The sequence below is a fragment of the Loxodonta africana genome, chromosome 3 (genome assembly GCF_030014295.1).
Source record: "Loxodonta africana isolate mLoxAfr1 chromosome 3, mLoxAfr1.hap2, whole genome shotgun sequence".
In the NCBI taxonomy this organism is placed as follows: domain Eukaryota; kingdom Metazoa; phylum Chordata; class Mammalia; order Proboscidea; family Elephantidae; genus Loxodonta; species Loxodonta africana.
Genome location: NC_087344.1, coordinates 162,378,393 through 162,393,959, shown reverse-complemented (window position 1 = coordinate 162,393,959; position 15,567 = coordinate 162,378,393). Strand labels below are relative to the sequence as shown.

Genomic DNA, 15,567 nt, shown 5'->3' with positions numbered 1-15,567 from the left:
CTGTAGTTGCTGCTGCTTTTATCATCATCATTAGTTAGAAAACTGTTTGCCACTGTCTCTTGGCCTTTTTTTTTTAAGGAAAGTTTAAAAAGTTTATCAATACTTGACTAACAAGATGGGAAAGAAAGCCCAATTAAAATGTAAAATTGAGGCACCAGCTACTGTGTGGCAGGAAATGAGTGTTGCAGCTCATTAATTAGCAGCCTGAATGGTAAATTAGGCTCAGATTGTTGATGAATTTTATATAAGGTACTTGAGGTTTTCAATCATGGTGCGAAACCAGAATTGATAATTTCACTGAGAAGCTAGTTAATAATCTCACTAAATGCTGAGCCCTGAAGCATTCTTCCTGGAACTCCATCCATCTTTTATAGATAGAAGGAAATGCCCTGGACTACAACTGGAAAAACGGACACTGAGCAATATGCTGCCAGCTACATAACAGAGGTTTGGTTTAGAAGAGTTAGCACAAGGGAAAAAAGGCAAGAAACCCGTCAGTCAGAATAGGTCATTCATTATGGACCTTGTCTCTGAACACTGCTCAGCATAGATTTTTTTTTTTTTCCTTCTGATTAAATGGTATTTTCTGGTAACATTTGTCACAAGGAAAGTTTCTGGTAGCATCTCTGGTACCAGTTATAAATTTCGGAGATTCTCTTACTGTTGACCTTTTCAGCCCCAGGCATGCAGGCCTAGCCTACTCACAGTTTGTTGTAAGTGTTAAATAAGTAGGTACTTAGAAAAGGCCTCTATTTAAGATGAAAAGCTTTGGGTTTGCCAGTACTTCAGAGCTTTTAGTGTTCCCCTTGCATATACTTTTCAGTTCTGGTTGCAAAGGATTTCTTTGAGAAAGGGATATTTCCACTTAGTGTCCCTTGTTTCCTTGAAAAGAAATGTTTTAAAAGTACTGAAGTGATAGCAGCAGCTGGACAAGCGAGGCCATGAGACCGATTTAAGCCAAAAATGAGTGAAGACAGTTAAGTTCTCCTTATAACAAATGCATGCAGGCTTTGTACAGCAACAGAGCAAGGCAGAAGTTCAGACTTTTCCTTTGGAATGTGTAGTACAGGGAGTTACCTTGAAAACTTCCCAGTGCATCCAGAGAATGTTCAGGAGTTTCCTTTCTGCTGGTCTGTTTGCTATTTTTAACTGTTCTGGTGCTACTGCTCTGAATGCCAACAAAGTCAGTAACAATCTGACTACTTTTACCTTCTGTTACTCAGACAGCCAACCCTTCAGGAAGTTCTGTACCAAGATTTGCCAATTCCTTATGACCACATTGCCCACATGATGAGCAAGGGGACCACTGAGACTTCAGAGATTAATTCTGTTTGATACTTTCCCAAGTCCGAACAAACGCCTTTGAGTATGCCAAGGCGTTGAATGATTTTCTTCTCAGGGGATCTAGAATGAACACCATCTACAAGTAAATCTTTTCTAAGAAGGGAAATAACTAAGGTATTGATTTAGAAGGTCACCACAGGGCCACCATGTGACTCACCATATGTTTCTGATGTGCCACCTGCTGTACCATCAGTGAATCCACTCAGGATTCTTGGCAGAGTGCACAGCCCATACTGCATTGCCATTTTTCTAATTACTTTGTAAGGAAAGTGGTATAATAACTGCTTGATATAATTCAGAGCTAAATAGCACTTGCTTCCAACATTGACTTCCTCTATTTTAAGATAAAATCTCTCACTATATAATCCTGGAAGAGCCAAGAAATGGCACTGTCTATGGGAACATAAATCATGGCCAAGAATAACTTTTCCAGTCCAAATGAAGGCCTAGTAAAATGTAACACACACCTAGATATGATTCAGAAATACTACTCAGAAGCCCATTTTACGATGGAAATTAAACACCATTCACTGTGCCATTTAAAAATATTAATTATCCCTATTCATAACAATCAGTAGCCAGCAGGAGTCCAAGCACCTGATAAGTTTCCTGACCCAGGCTAGGAAATTCTCAGCAAACACAGAAGGAATATTTGTTTCTTAATACAGATGTCTCTTATTGCCCAATAGAAGATATTTTGGCAAGATTTTCTGAATGTCTAAGAACTCATTTTAAATCATAATGAGAGCAAAGTGTCTTAATTGTCTAGGAAAGCCTTTAGCATTGTGAGCTCGAGATACAGTAGTACTGCAAGGAGTGTCTTTGCAAATGTGTTAGACTCAGCTTTGTGCGTTCAAGGTAGGATTTTATCCACGAGCTGGAGAGTCCTCATATGAAACATTTAACGTTCCAATTCCACTCAGCTTTTCTGATTTCAAAAAGACCAAAAGTCATAAATAAAAGGAACAATTTCCACATAGGGCTAAGTATGATGTGTTTTAACGGTCAGTCATTTCACTGTACCTGGAGCTCCCACCAGTAACTACTAAGTCCTAAACTTGAGTTTCAACTGCATTTATTTACAAGGTTCCTTATGGGAATAAGTGCCCCTTCAAAACTCAGGGAAACATTTATACTAAGGAAATTCTTCAACAGAACCAAAGATGATCTCATTGTAGCAGTTTCTAAAATAGCTAAAAACTTGATGCAGCCTAAATGGTCAACAATAAACCATGATACATCAAAGTAGTGAGATACTTTCATTATCTGTGTGCTCAATAGCCCTTAGATAAGATAATTGCGATAACCACATAAATATTAGGAAAAGGTTTTTGGTAAGTGAAAAACAGCAGAGAGATTTATATGCTATGATTCCAACTATGTAAAGAGTATGTATGTATGCGAGCAAAAAGCAAAAGGTAATATGACTGCCACTCGAGTGCACAGGCGCCTGGCAGTTACCGGTCTCACCATGGAGCGAGAAGTACTTGCGCTCCAAGCCTAAAAAAAAAGGACCAAGGCCAAGAAGGACAAAGCCCAAAGGAAACCTGGAACTCAGACCGAGGTTCTGCTCCCCACTCTGAGAGTGATCTCCCCAAGCAGGAAGAGGAGGTCCTGGGATCCGATGGTGGTGAGCAGGGGGATCGCAATGGTTATTGTAAAGGAGGGTTATGCGTTCTGATGGGATGATCGTGTGTGGAGCTTTTTGGTGTATTTTTTAAGAATTTTCTTTGATGTTATGATGTCAATAATGATGATGGTAATAACTCTAACACTAGCAGATATCTTAAATAATTTGGAAAACCTGGGTTTTTCCCATAGTTATTCCTCATAAGATTGGCCGAGTCATAGAAGGAAGTCCTGCTGGTCGCTGTGGAAAACTGAAGGTTGGCGATCAGATCTCTGCGGTGAATGGGCAGTCCATTATTGACTTGTCCCATGACAGCATCGTTCAGCTAATCAAAGATGCCGGTGTCACCGTCACGCTGACAGTCATAGCTGAAGAAGGTAAGGAACCAGCAGGCCTGCCGTCCCCAGGCTGGTCCCAGAGACACTGAGCCTGCAGAAGGCAGTGGCTTCCTCCAAGATGGCCAGAATCATGCAGTGATAGAGCCATTTATAGACCCTGGAATCTCATTCTTTGCCTTCTCCATTTAGTGAACTTAAAAGACAGTTTCTTACAACATTATCACCAAGTCCAGAAAAATCATCCAGCTAGTGAGTGATGGCCATTTATTTAAGTGCTGGAGTTGAGAAGCAAGCACCCAGAATTGATAGAGATTGGCAATGCTTTTCAGATCTTATTTTCTTGAAATAATGTCTGACATCTCTGTTTGAGTGAGAAAATCCTCTAGACAGTTCAAAGGAAGTCACTGTGGATGTCGAGCCTTTTATGTCAGGCCCATGCCATGGTGTGCCTTTCCTCGGGGGCAGAGCTTTGTTCGGGGCAGCAGCATTACGAATGAGGGAAAAGGAGTCTGTAAAGGTTGCCAGTAAATGGGACATAGAACACATACTGGCAGCCCTGGAGCCTTACAAACGTGTTCAGTGTCTTGCCCTGGTTTCATGCTGCCTTTTGATCATTAAGGATTTCTAATTAGGAGCCATTTTGAGTAACATCAGTCCATGTCCTTTGTAAATTACAAGGTAACCATTATTTAATGCTCATCTCATTTTTCCAGATTTTGTGAAACTAATGAGGAGAAACCAAAAACAACAGCATGGTGAAGGATCAGTCTTCCGTCTTAAACTTCCTGATACTATGACGTGTGTTCGTGTCCCATTTTCTCCCATGACACTCTAATCTAGGCAGTTTCCAGGCCTTTTATACTTCTTGTTGATTCTTCCTTTCCTTTTGGCTCCCACTGCACCACTCTCATATATTCATACCTGAGGTGTTACATAAATCTCCATTCTGCCCACCAGAATACTGCAGGGGTATTTCCACATGGACAGGAGTTAAACCTGGCTACCCTCTGAAGCCCTTTCCAGTTCTAGGCCGGACCCTGGAATGCTGTCGCATCTCAGCCCCTGCTCTTTCCCGTCTCCAGTCTGGACCAGGCTCTGGTGATTCTTCTTTCTAAAATACTCTGTAGAAGCCGCTAGTGCTTCCCCACTCTGCAGGCAGTGTTTTATGGCTTTGCTCTCCGCCCGCCTTGTATCGTAGTTGATTTTGTTTTTGTTGTTGGTTTGTGACTTTGAAGAGACCCCGTGTGTTACAGAGTAGAACTGCTCCAGAGGGTTTTCTTGGCTATAAGCTTTACAGAAGCAGATCACCAGGCCTCTTTCTTCCACGGTGCCACTGGGTGGTTGGAATTGCCAACGTTTTTGGTTACCAGCCGATGCAAACTGTTCACACCACCCAGGGACTTTTCAGCCTGCCTTTTAAATTTACCTCCCAGCATTCTCTTCAGACCCTCTCTAGAGCTAGGCTTGTTTCTTCACTGGCCTCTGTGCATGTGGCTTCCTCACCCTAACTCCCTGTTACGGATTGAATTCTGTCCCCTAAAAATACGTGTTATAAATCCTGACTCCTTTACCTGTGGATATAATGTTAGTGAGACCACATCAGTATAGGGTGTGTCTTAAACCTAACCACTTTTGAGACATAAGAGCAGATTAGGTACAGAGACAAGCAAGCATGGATGGGGGAAAGATAGATGCCATGTGGCAATCTCTGAAAGAACGCTAGAGAAACTGAGACGAGGATTTTTCCCTGGAGTGCAAAGAGAGCATCTTCCTAGAGAGCCAACGCCTTGGATTCAGGCTTCTAGCCTCCTAAACTGTAAGAAAATAGATTTCTGTTTGTTAAAGCCACCCACTTGTTTTATTTCTGTTACAGCAGCACTAAGAAACTGAGACACTTCTGTAGCACCTCTTGTCTCTGCAATCCATTTGGCATTATCCTTTTTTTATGTGTGTGTGTGTGTTTAGATAAAAGTTTTTCAGAGCATGTTAGTTTCTCATTAAATAATTAATATACATACTGTTTTGTGACGTTGGTTGCCAACCCCATGGTGTGTAAACAATCTCCCCTTCTCGACCTTGGATTCCCCATTACCAGCTTTCCTGTCCCCTCCTGCCTCCTCATCCTCGCCCCTGGGCCGTTGTGCCCGTTTAAGTCTCGTGTACATGGTTGAACTACATGTGTTATTGTTTGTTCTATAGGCCTGTCTAATCTTTGGCTGAAGGGTAAACCTCAGAAGTGACTTCAGTACTGAGTTAAAAGGGTGTCTGGGGCCATACTCCCAGGGTTTCTCCAGTCTCTGTCAGACCAGTTAAGTCTGGTCCTTTTTTTTTTTTTTTTTTTAATAATGAGTTAGCATTTTGTTCTACATTTTCTTTCCAGCTCTGTCCAGGACCCTTTATTGTGATCCCCGTCAGAGCAGCCGGTGGTGGTAGCCGGGCACCATCCAATTGTGCTGGACTCAGTCTGGTGGAGGCTGTGTAGTTGTGGTTCATTAGTCCTTTGGACTAATCCTTCCCTTGTGTTTCTGGCTTTCTTCATTCTCCCTTGCTGCTGACGGGGTGGGACCTATACATATATCTTAGATGGCCACTTATAAGCTTTTAAAACACTAGACGCTACTTACCAAAGTAGAATATTTGGCATTATTCTTATGTAAGATAACCATCTCCCTATTTAAACGGTCTTATTTAAACCGTCTGCTCCTTGAAGACAAAGTTTAGTTCTTATATTCCGGTGGTATCCTATACCTTAAAAAGAAACTGAACCCATTACAGTCGAGCCGATTCTGATTCATAGCGACCTTATAAGACAAAGTAGAACTGCCCCATAGGGTTTCCAAGGAGTGGCTGGTGAATTCGAGCTGCTGACCTTTTGGTTAGCAGCCGGATGCTTATACATTAGTAAACCAAAATCAAACCCAGTGCCGTCCAGTCGATTCCGACTTAAAAAATATTCCTTGATTGACTATGACATTTAATAGGTGTTCAGTATTTTTTGAATGAAGGAAGTAAAAGTCAGGCGATTTTAGTTCTGAGATCTTCTTTACCATTACCTAGCAGAAGTAATAGAAACCCATAGGAAAAGTAAGGCTTTTGATAGACATGAGTTCAGATCCTAACATCAATACCTGTTAGCTAGTTGTATGGCCTTAAACAAGCTGCTTAACCTTTCTAAACCTCAGGGGTTTTTTATCTGTAGAATGGAAGTAATAATGCTTATTTCAGAATCATTGTGAGGATTAAGGGTGAAATACTACATAATCCGCATAAATACACTACTATTGATTAAAAAAAAAGTCACCATCTAGTTGACTCCGACTCGGGAAGATCCCGTTGTGTCAGAGTAGAACTGTGCTCTATAGGATTTTCAGTGGCTGAATTTTTTGGAAGTAGATCGCCAGGCGTTTCTTCCAAGGCACCTAAGGCTGGACTCTGCAATCTTTCGGTTAGTAGTGAGCGCACTAACTGTTTGAGGTATTTCCCCACATCTTTGCAAGGCTGGCTCCCTCTCTTTAAGTCCCACATCCTAAGGAAACAATAATGATATTTAGTAAGCACTTTTACTTCATGACAGGCACTGTCCCAAATACTTTATAGGTAACTCATTTAATACTCAATATAATGCAGTGGGGCAGGCGCTGTTATTTTCCAGTCTGTAGATGAGGAAACAGGCACGGAGTGGTTAAAGAACTTGCCTGCAGTCATGAAGCTAGTACGCAGCAGGACCAGGAGTTTAATCAAGCAGCCTGGCTTCAGACCTGTGTGCCTAACTGCTATGCCTTCCCAACCATAGCATCTAAAATAACTTTTCCCTGCCTGCTCCAGTCCTGCTCTAAGCTTTTACCCTGCTTTATTTTTCTTCATAGCACTTCACTTATCTCGATCTGAAGTTATTTAATTATTTGTTCATGTGTTTATCACCCATCTCCCCCTCCTAGAATGCAAGGTCATAAGATTTGTGAGGTTAGAGATTTTGTCAGGCTCAGCGCTAAATCTCAAGGGCCTAAAATAATGTTTGTTGGGCACATAGTAAATGCTCAATAAAAATTTTTTGGATGATTTTTATGACTTAGGTGTGATTTTGATCATATTTCTTTATCTCAGTTTCTTTAACATGATCCCTGTTGCCTGCTCCCTAGCCTTAACGTTTGTTCTGTGACCCACAAAGAGAAGCAGGCCTCACTGCCACAGGAAATAACATTTCCGAGTTGTTCTGAGAATGAGATATATCGTGTGCTTATATAACCATGCCTGGCACATAGCAGGCACTAAGTGATAGAAGCTGCTAGAAGTAGTGGCACTAGCAGTAGTATAGATCAATGCTTCTCAAACTAGAGAAAAGGGCCAGTGGGTTTTTTGAATCCACTTCGGACCAATATTTCTGTGAAATACAATAAAAATTAAACAAAGGTAAACAAAGTTACTCTGTCAAACTGTTCTAGAATTTTCTAAATACTTACTCTCAGCATCTGTAGTACCTATTGATGACTGGCAGTGAACAAACCACACTTTGAATAGCCCTGGGATAGATAGTTCATTAATGGAAAAGCAACTTCTTTCTCTTTGTATGAATTGTTTTTTTTCTTTTTTTTTTTCAAAATTATCCTTTAATTGTTGAAAGTGTTTTCTCTGAAAGGTATTCCAAAATTGCTAGATGATTTTCCTCAGAGTAAAGGTGACCTTTCTCATTTTGACCCAAATACTTCTGAACAGACTCTTGAGATTTCCTGTATAATGGTAGCCATTGGAGAAATAGAAGAATGGAAGGAAAACTCCCTAGCAGACATATGTTTTAAAGTATATTTCATATGTAGGCACAGCCCCTTAAAATAATATCGCATTGGATATGTAAAATTGCATCTCAGTGATTCCACATTATTTTTTTATACTCTAAGTTTTTATTAAACTATGGAAACATTTAGAATCTCTCATTTTTCTCAGGAAAAAAATAGAAAGTCTCCATTCTGTCCATAAAAATTCTGTTTATGGAGTTTGTAAGTCTTCCAAGTTTCTCACTGAATTCAATGTAAGATCTATCAACTGACTGAAGAGTCAAATGAATATTTATAGCTCTGAAGCTATTTTCAGAAATCACACATTCAGATCAATACCTCAGAGCTTTCTTTCAGATTCTGTTCTCCATAAACCATTCACTATCAATAGGTAAAAGACATTATCTGGAGAAAGAAAAACTGTTGTTCCATCCATCCTTCCCCCACCCCACCCCCCTTTGCTACATACTATTTAACATTTGTACTTATTTTGCCATGGAAATAGCCAAGGCACCACGCCAAGTGTCAGGTCTCTTATAAATCTTTCCAATCATATTCATGACTTGGAACCATTTCTGTGTCATGGTCTTCCCCACAATACTACCACCTCTTCCACCACCTTGTGTCTTGTTCTCAAATATAGAACATAAAATGACTGACTATGCCTAGTTGGTCTTGCTTATTGTATAAAAGCCTCCAAAACTGATTCCAATTTTTTTGTCAGTTCTCGTTCACATTTAAGTAGGAACATGAGATACCAAAAGCTACCAAGGACTCATGTTGAAATGATTCTGGTAGTGTTGCCATCATTTTGTTTTGTACTGTTTCTCATTTATTCCCTTTTGTTTTTTTAGTGTATCCCCTTTTTTCTCCATTTTCTACTCTCCTCTCTCTCCTCCCACTGGCAACCAAACCATTTTAGTGTCTTTTATGTGCCTCATTTCACTTGTGTGTCTTTTAAAATGCATATTTTTGTGTGTGTCAGCATTTATTTTAGAGTTTTTTTGTCCAGAATCCAGTCCAGGATACCACATGGCATTAATTTGTCATGTCTACTTTTTTTGTTTTTTAATTGCAATGTAATTCACATGCTGTAAAAATCATTAATGTGTACAACTCAATGGTTTTTACTGTATTTACAAGGATGTGCAACCATCACTAATTCCAGAACATTTTAATCACCCAGAAAAGAAACCCTGTATCCATTAGCAGTCCCTCCCCATCCTCCCACAGCCCCCCAGCTCTAACCTGCTTTCTAGATTAGCTCTAGTTCTACTTTCTGTCTCTATGGATTTGCGTGTTCTTGACATTTCATGTAAATAGAATCATACAATATGTGGTATGATTCATACCACATATTGTATATCTGATACCATATATCTGATAAGAGTCTAGTAACCAGAATTGTTATTGTGTCCTCCCAAAATGTGTGTTGGAACCCTAACCTCTATACTTGTGGATATAATCCTGTTTGGAAGTAGGGTTTTCTTTGTTATGGTAATGAGACCATACCTTTCTAGGGTGGCTTCTAAATCTAATCACTTCTGAGTTATAAAAAGAGCAGAATGGACAAAGAGACATACCCAGGGAGAAGAGGAAGACAGACAACGGAGATAGACACATCTACAAGGATTATATTCCATTCAGATATAAGCAAAATCATACATTTTGCTTATCTATTCATCATTTGATGGACATTTGGGTTGTCTCCACTTTTTGATTTTTATGAATTATGCTGCTATGAACTTTGGTTTACAGGCTTTTGTTTGGATGTATGCTTTCATTTCTCTTGGGTATTACCTAGGTGTGGAACTGCTGGGACATGTGGTAACTGTTTTTAACTTTTTGAGGGACTGCCAAACTTTTCCATAGCAGGTACATCATTTTACATTCCTAGGTCCCAATTTCTCCACATCTTTGCCACACTTGTTATCTTCCATTGTTTTTTATTTGCTATTATAGCTATTCTAGTGTGCATGAAGTGACAATTTCATTGTGTTTTAGTTTGCCTTTCCCTGATAACTAACAATGTTGAGCATCTTTTCCTTTGTTTACCAGTCAGTTGTATATTCTCTTTGGACAAATGTCTATTCAAATCCTTTCCTCATCTTTAATCGAGTTATTTGTCTTTTTATTAATGAGTTGTAAGAGTTCTTTATATATTCATGTCTTAGTTACATAGTACTGCCGCAACACAGATGCCACAAGTAGTGGCTTGAAAGAAAAGAAATTTATTTTCTCACGGTATAGGCAGCTAGACGTTGACATTGACAGCATGGCTCTAGCAGGAAGTCCTTCCTTGCGTATTCAGCATCTAGTAGCTGCCAGCAATCCTTGTAGATGTGTCTGTCTTCCTCTTCTCCCTGGGTATGTCTCTTTGTCCATTCTGCTCTTTTTATAACTCAGAAGTGATTAGATTTAGAAGCCACCCTAGAAAGGTATGGTCTAATTACCATAACAAAGAAAACCCTATTTCCAAACAGGGTTATATCCACAAGTATAGAGGTTAGGGTTCCAACACATATTTTGGGAGGACACAATAACAATTCTGGATACTAGACTCTTATCAGATATATGGTTTGTAAATATTTTCTCTCATTCCATAAGTTGTCTTTTTACTTTCTTGAGACTGTCGTCTGATACACAAAATTTTTAACCTTGATCAAGCACAATTTTTCTATTTTTTTCTTGGATTGCTTGTGCTTTTGGTGGCACCATGAGCTTTTAAGATTTATCCATGTTGCTGGGTGAATAAGATCAATTACTTTTACCTGCTTGATAGTTTGTCGTAAAGTATATTTACCGTGTATTACCTGTCCACTCCCCCATTAACACCCAACCACATTGTCTCCAACTTCACAATCTCACGAACAGTCCTCTGATAAACGTCCTCATATACGGACCTTATAAAGCAACGTGAGAATTTCTCAGTGTGACATTGCCGGGTCAAAGAGTGGACATATGCTTATTTTGGCTGAGTACCGTCCAGTGTCCTTCATAATTGGCACATCCATCTACTTACCCACCTGCAAAGCACCAAGCTTTCCTATAACTTTATATCCCTGCCAATACCTGTCGTTATCCAGCTTTCAAATTTGCTAGCCTAAAACATGGAAAGTGTTGTATCTCATTGTTATTTAATTTGCATTTCTCTGATTACCTATTAATTTGAGCATCTCTTCCTGTGCTTGCTTCTTTTTTTTGTGAATTGACTGTTCTTATGCTTTATTCATATTTCTTGAGGGGTTTCTGTCTTTTTCTTGTTGGTTTTTATAAGCATAAGTCTTATATTGGTAAAGCCCTGGTGGCAAAGTTATTAAGAGCTCAGGCTGCTAACCAAAAGGCTGGCAGTTTGAATCCATCAGGTGCTCCTTGGAAACCCTATGGGGCAGTTCTGCTCTGTTCCATAAGTGTCACTATGAGTTGAAATCAACTCAACAGCAACAGTCTTACATTAGTTTTAGAAAATGCAAATATCTTTTCCTGTCATCTGTGTTAACTGTGATGATGGCGCCCTTCATTATACAGAAATTCGTAATTTAAACGTAATCGAATTAGTTAATGTTTACCTTATGGTGTTTGCTTTTGGAGTTTTATTTAAGTTGTCCTTTGTCCCATGTCACAGAGATTTTCTCTTACATTAAACCTCCTACTAGATTTGTAATTTTTCCTTTTGCAGTTAGGTCTTTAATTCATCAGGAGCCCATATGGTTTTAGGTAGGGATTCAGTTTTAATTTTTTATTCCTATAGTGAGCCAGTTGTCCCAACACTGGCTATTAAACAGCACCACTTTTTCCCATTGGCTTGTGTATATTAACTTCTTCTTAAAAAAAAAAAAAAAAATTTTTTTTTAATACATGAGTCTGCAAATATGTATATACATTTTTTTTTTAATATATATAACGTTATGGTATGTCCTAGTATCTGTTAGGGAAAGTTCTCTCTTTTTAAATCAACTAGATATTCATGGACCTCTTCTATATAAAATTTTAGAGCAAGTTATTAAGCTCCTTAAAAATCCCAGCTAGAAATTTTTGGAGGGCATGTGTGTTATGTGCTGTCAAGTCAGCTCCGACTAATAGCGACCCCATGTGTAAAGAGTGAAACGTTGGAGGGCATATTAAATGTATATATTACCTTTGAGAGAATTTATATCTTTAAATATTAAATTATCCCACTGAAGAAGATGGAATGTCTCTCCAAATATTCAGATCATCTTTTTACGTCCTTTAATAGAGTTTTAAAAGTTCTCTCATAGGCTTCTTGTTTATTCTTTGTAAAGATGATTCCCAACAAATTATAATGTTTGTTATGGTAGTTTAACTGTGGAATTTTGTTAATAAACTTCTGTTAAATACTTATACACAGAAACTTCAGGAAAAAAAAAGTTAATTCTCACTGAGGAAGAGATATATACTTAACCCACTTTACTATTTGGAGAATTTTCAGATAAAATTCAGAGAGAATATAGGCCTGGTTGATATCCTAGAGTAAATATCTGAGTATTATAGCTTATAACATGGAAATAAATTGGAGAAGCCATGTAGCGTGGGTTGGAAGACTAAAAATGAAAAAAACACCAATGATAGAAAGTGTTATTTAACCTTGAAGAGACAAGGAAAAAAAACATGGAACTAAAAAAGTAGGCACCAATTGTTGATGCATTTTGCCTAGCAGTGACACCTCCTGTCCTCAGGGGGAGGTAGAGGAGAACTTGAAATTGGTCAGCTTATTTATACTGTCCTGCTCTCATAGTATATACCCATTACTCTAGCTAAGCTAGTAAAGCCGAAAAGTTATCTAAATTGGACACAGTGAAAGGTACAAGTGTCTCCCAGTTATCTTCTTGATAGATGCTAATGCTAGTTTTTCCCATCAATTTACATTCCTTTAATAGTAGCCATGAGTTTACAATGACAGAAGAAAATTCAGCTCCATAACAGGCACTGGTTTGGAGACAGGTAACTTGAAATTGACCTACCAAGTAAGCAAAGGCGGAAGGACTTGTGAGAACTTCCAGTGGGTACAGAGAATATAAAGATAAATGAGCTGTGATTCTGTAATCAAGTTCACAGCCTAGCAGGAGAGACAGGTATTCAGCTAGCTCTGACACAGTGTGATAAACCATGACAGCGCTGTGATTATAGAGTGCCCAAGGAACTAGGTAAGATTTCACAGAGGAGGCAACATTTTGGACAGGAGGCAAGAATGCCCAGGTAAGAAATTTGGATAGTATCCTATGAGCAACAATGTTACCAATTTTTAACCTGAGCAGTAGCATGTTTCAGTCGATGTGTTAGAGACAGAGGTCTGGAAGCAGAATGAAGGAGAGGTTAGTGGCAAGGAGACCCATTAAGAAGCCAACATAAGAAATTTGTTAAGCTAATTAGGAACATAAAATTTATAATAGCAACATATTTCCAGATCACCAAAAATAAGTAAATAAAAGTTTATCCCCTACTCCTTCCCCCCACCTTCCTGGAACACTTTAAAGAGGAAACACAGGCCTCCGGTAAATTTCTACAAAGCCTTGTTCTACATCTCTTGGTTTGCTACGTATTGTTTAAATCTGTGTAGACATACAAGCCCAGCATCCAGAATCAGAGCATTAGAAATGCCCAGGGCCACCACAGCTAGACCATCCACCATTACTCTCTCCTCCTGTCCCTTTTTACCCTCTTGCCTGTGTTTTCAGGATCCTCTCTAGCCTCTAGTTACAAGAAATTCTTAAATCAAAGTAAGAAGTTATTTGTTTTCAGTCCCACAGAACTTTGAAGAGGAACAACTTAATGCAAGCCGTAAAATAGAGATGCATGTAGTAAAGCCGATAGTTAGCTTCCTCAATAGAAGTTGCTTCTTAAACTTTCATCTCTCTTGTGTCTGCTTTGACATCACTCTTTCTCCATCTCCAGTATATTCCAAGATTCCACTTAATATCAGTTAGTTTCCACATGTTGTTCTAACCTAAAAACGACTTCTACCGTGAACATTTTTGCTAAGTAAGGTAAATATTTCAGATTATAGAAGTAAGGAGAAATGCAGCCCCAAATAGGAGATATCATCATGATTACGGTGATGGTGATGACAATGACAATGATGGTGATAATAATTGTAGTAGTAAAATTGATGTAGAGCATATTGTGTGCTAGGCACTGTTCTAAGCATGTACATTTCTAAGCTCATTTCATGCTCATAATAACCTCATAAGATAGCTACGATTCCCGTTTTGTAGATGATAGGATTAGACGCACAGAGAATTTAAGTAATTTTCTCAAGAACACACAGCTAGTAAATGATGGGGTCAGGCTTTCAACCCATCAGCCTTGCTCCAGAATTCATGGTCTTCAACACTAAATTATGCCCCCTCTCTTTGATATTTTAAATATCCCATGCTTTGACTTTTGGACAGGGTAAAGTATTCAAAAATTTAAGCTTAAAAATATGAGTTTTAACAACCTTAAGTATCTGTTTTAATTGTTACCTCCCTCACCTTGCTCTCTAGATCCACAGGCAACCAGTTGCTATCTTAGCTATGCAATCTGCCTTCAGGGAACAGCAGGACACCCAGAGCTGTTGGAAATGATACAGAAACACATGTTGATTTTTTTTTTTAACCTATATTTGTGTTTTTAGCATATAAAAACAGTAAAAGTTTTATAAATATTTTTCACCACTCAGGATGATTCCATGTTGTCTTTGGTACTCAGTGTCAGATAAAATAATGGCTCGATTAATGATGCAGTTTTAAAGATATGTGTGTGGTTTGCAGACTGGCCTCTGTTGCAGCATTCCTGAGACCTGTCGTTGTCGTCTGGAGTGGTTCACCAAGTATGGGGAGTGTGCTCTCGAAACCCATAGAATAGGCTTCGAGATAGTTCCTGGAGCTTTGTCTTCTAGGTAAACTGTATGAGTATGTTCATTTCTGGTTTTCGCATTGTATGGATGACCAAAACAAAGGCGAAAGAGGGAAGGCATGTGCCCAAGGAAACTGACTCCTATTCTCTTGAAGCATAAACATTCATCCAAAGCCACAGGGAAAAGATGTTAATGTGCCAATTCCAGACAGCTGACAACAGTGTTGTTTGTGCTAAGGTTGCGAAGTTGGTAAACCAGTGTTACTGTCTTACACCCATAGATGCACTTGTCCTTCACATTTTTATGTACAAATTCTTTGTCTTTTGTTTCTCCTTTGAACAGAGCATCATGGTCCACCATCAGGAACAAACTCAGCCAGGCAAAGCCCAGCCCTGCAGCACAGGCCCGTGGGACAGTCACAGACCAACCACATACCTGGGGACAGGTGGGGCTGTTCTGCTCAGGTTTCGTTTTCTGTGTCTCCTCATGTCCCCAACCCCCATCACCCACCACCCTGTATTCCCATGCAGTTAGGCAGCAGCCACTGGTGGGGACAGAATGGTAGTTCGTATATATTCCATCCTCAAATACCTTCCCTAACTGTCCCCCTCCCCCAGTGCCTTCATC

The 15,567-nt window shown here is 39.3% G+C and overlaps 1 protein-coding gene across 4 annotated transcripts in view; it reads left to right on the top strand.

The window, feature by feature from the left end:
• Positions 1-15,567, top strand: part of MAGI3 (membrane associated guanylate kinase, WW and PDZ domain containing 3) — a 257,635-nt gene that overhangs the window by 227,085 nt on the left and 14,983 nt on the right. For all 4 annotated transcript variants that reach the window (XM_064282401.1, XM_064282400.1, XM_064282403.1 and 1 more), the window contains exons 16-17: positions 3,166-3,351; positions 15,283-15,385. In XM_064282401.1, the coding sequence (XP_064138471.1) occupies positions 3,166-3,351; positions 15,283-15,385 (289 nt within the window). The remainder of the gene's footprint in view (positions 1-3,165; positions 3,352-15,282; positions 15,386-15,567) is intronic.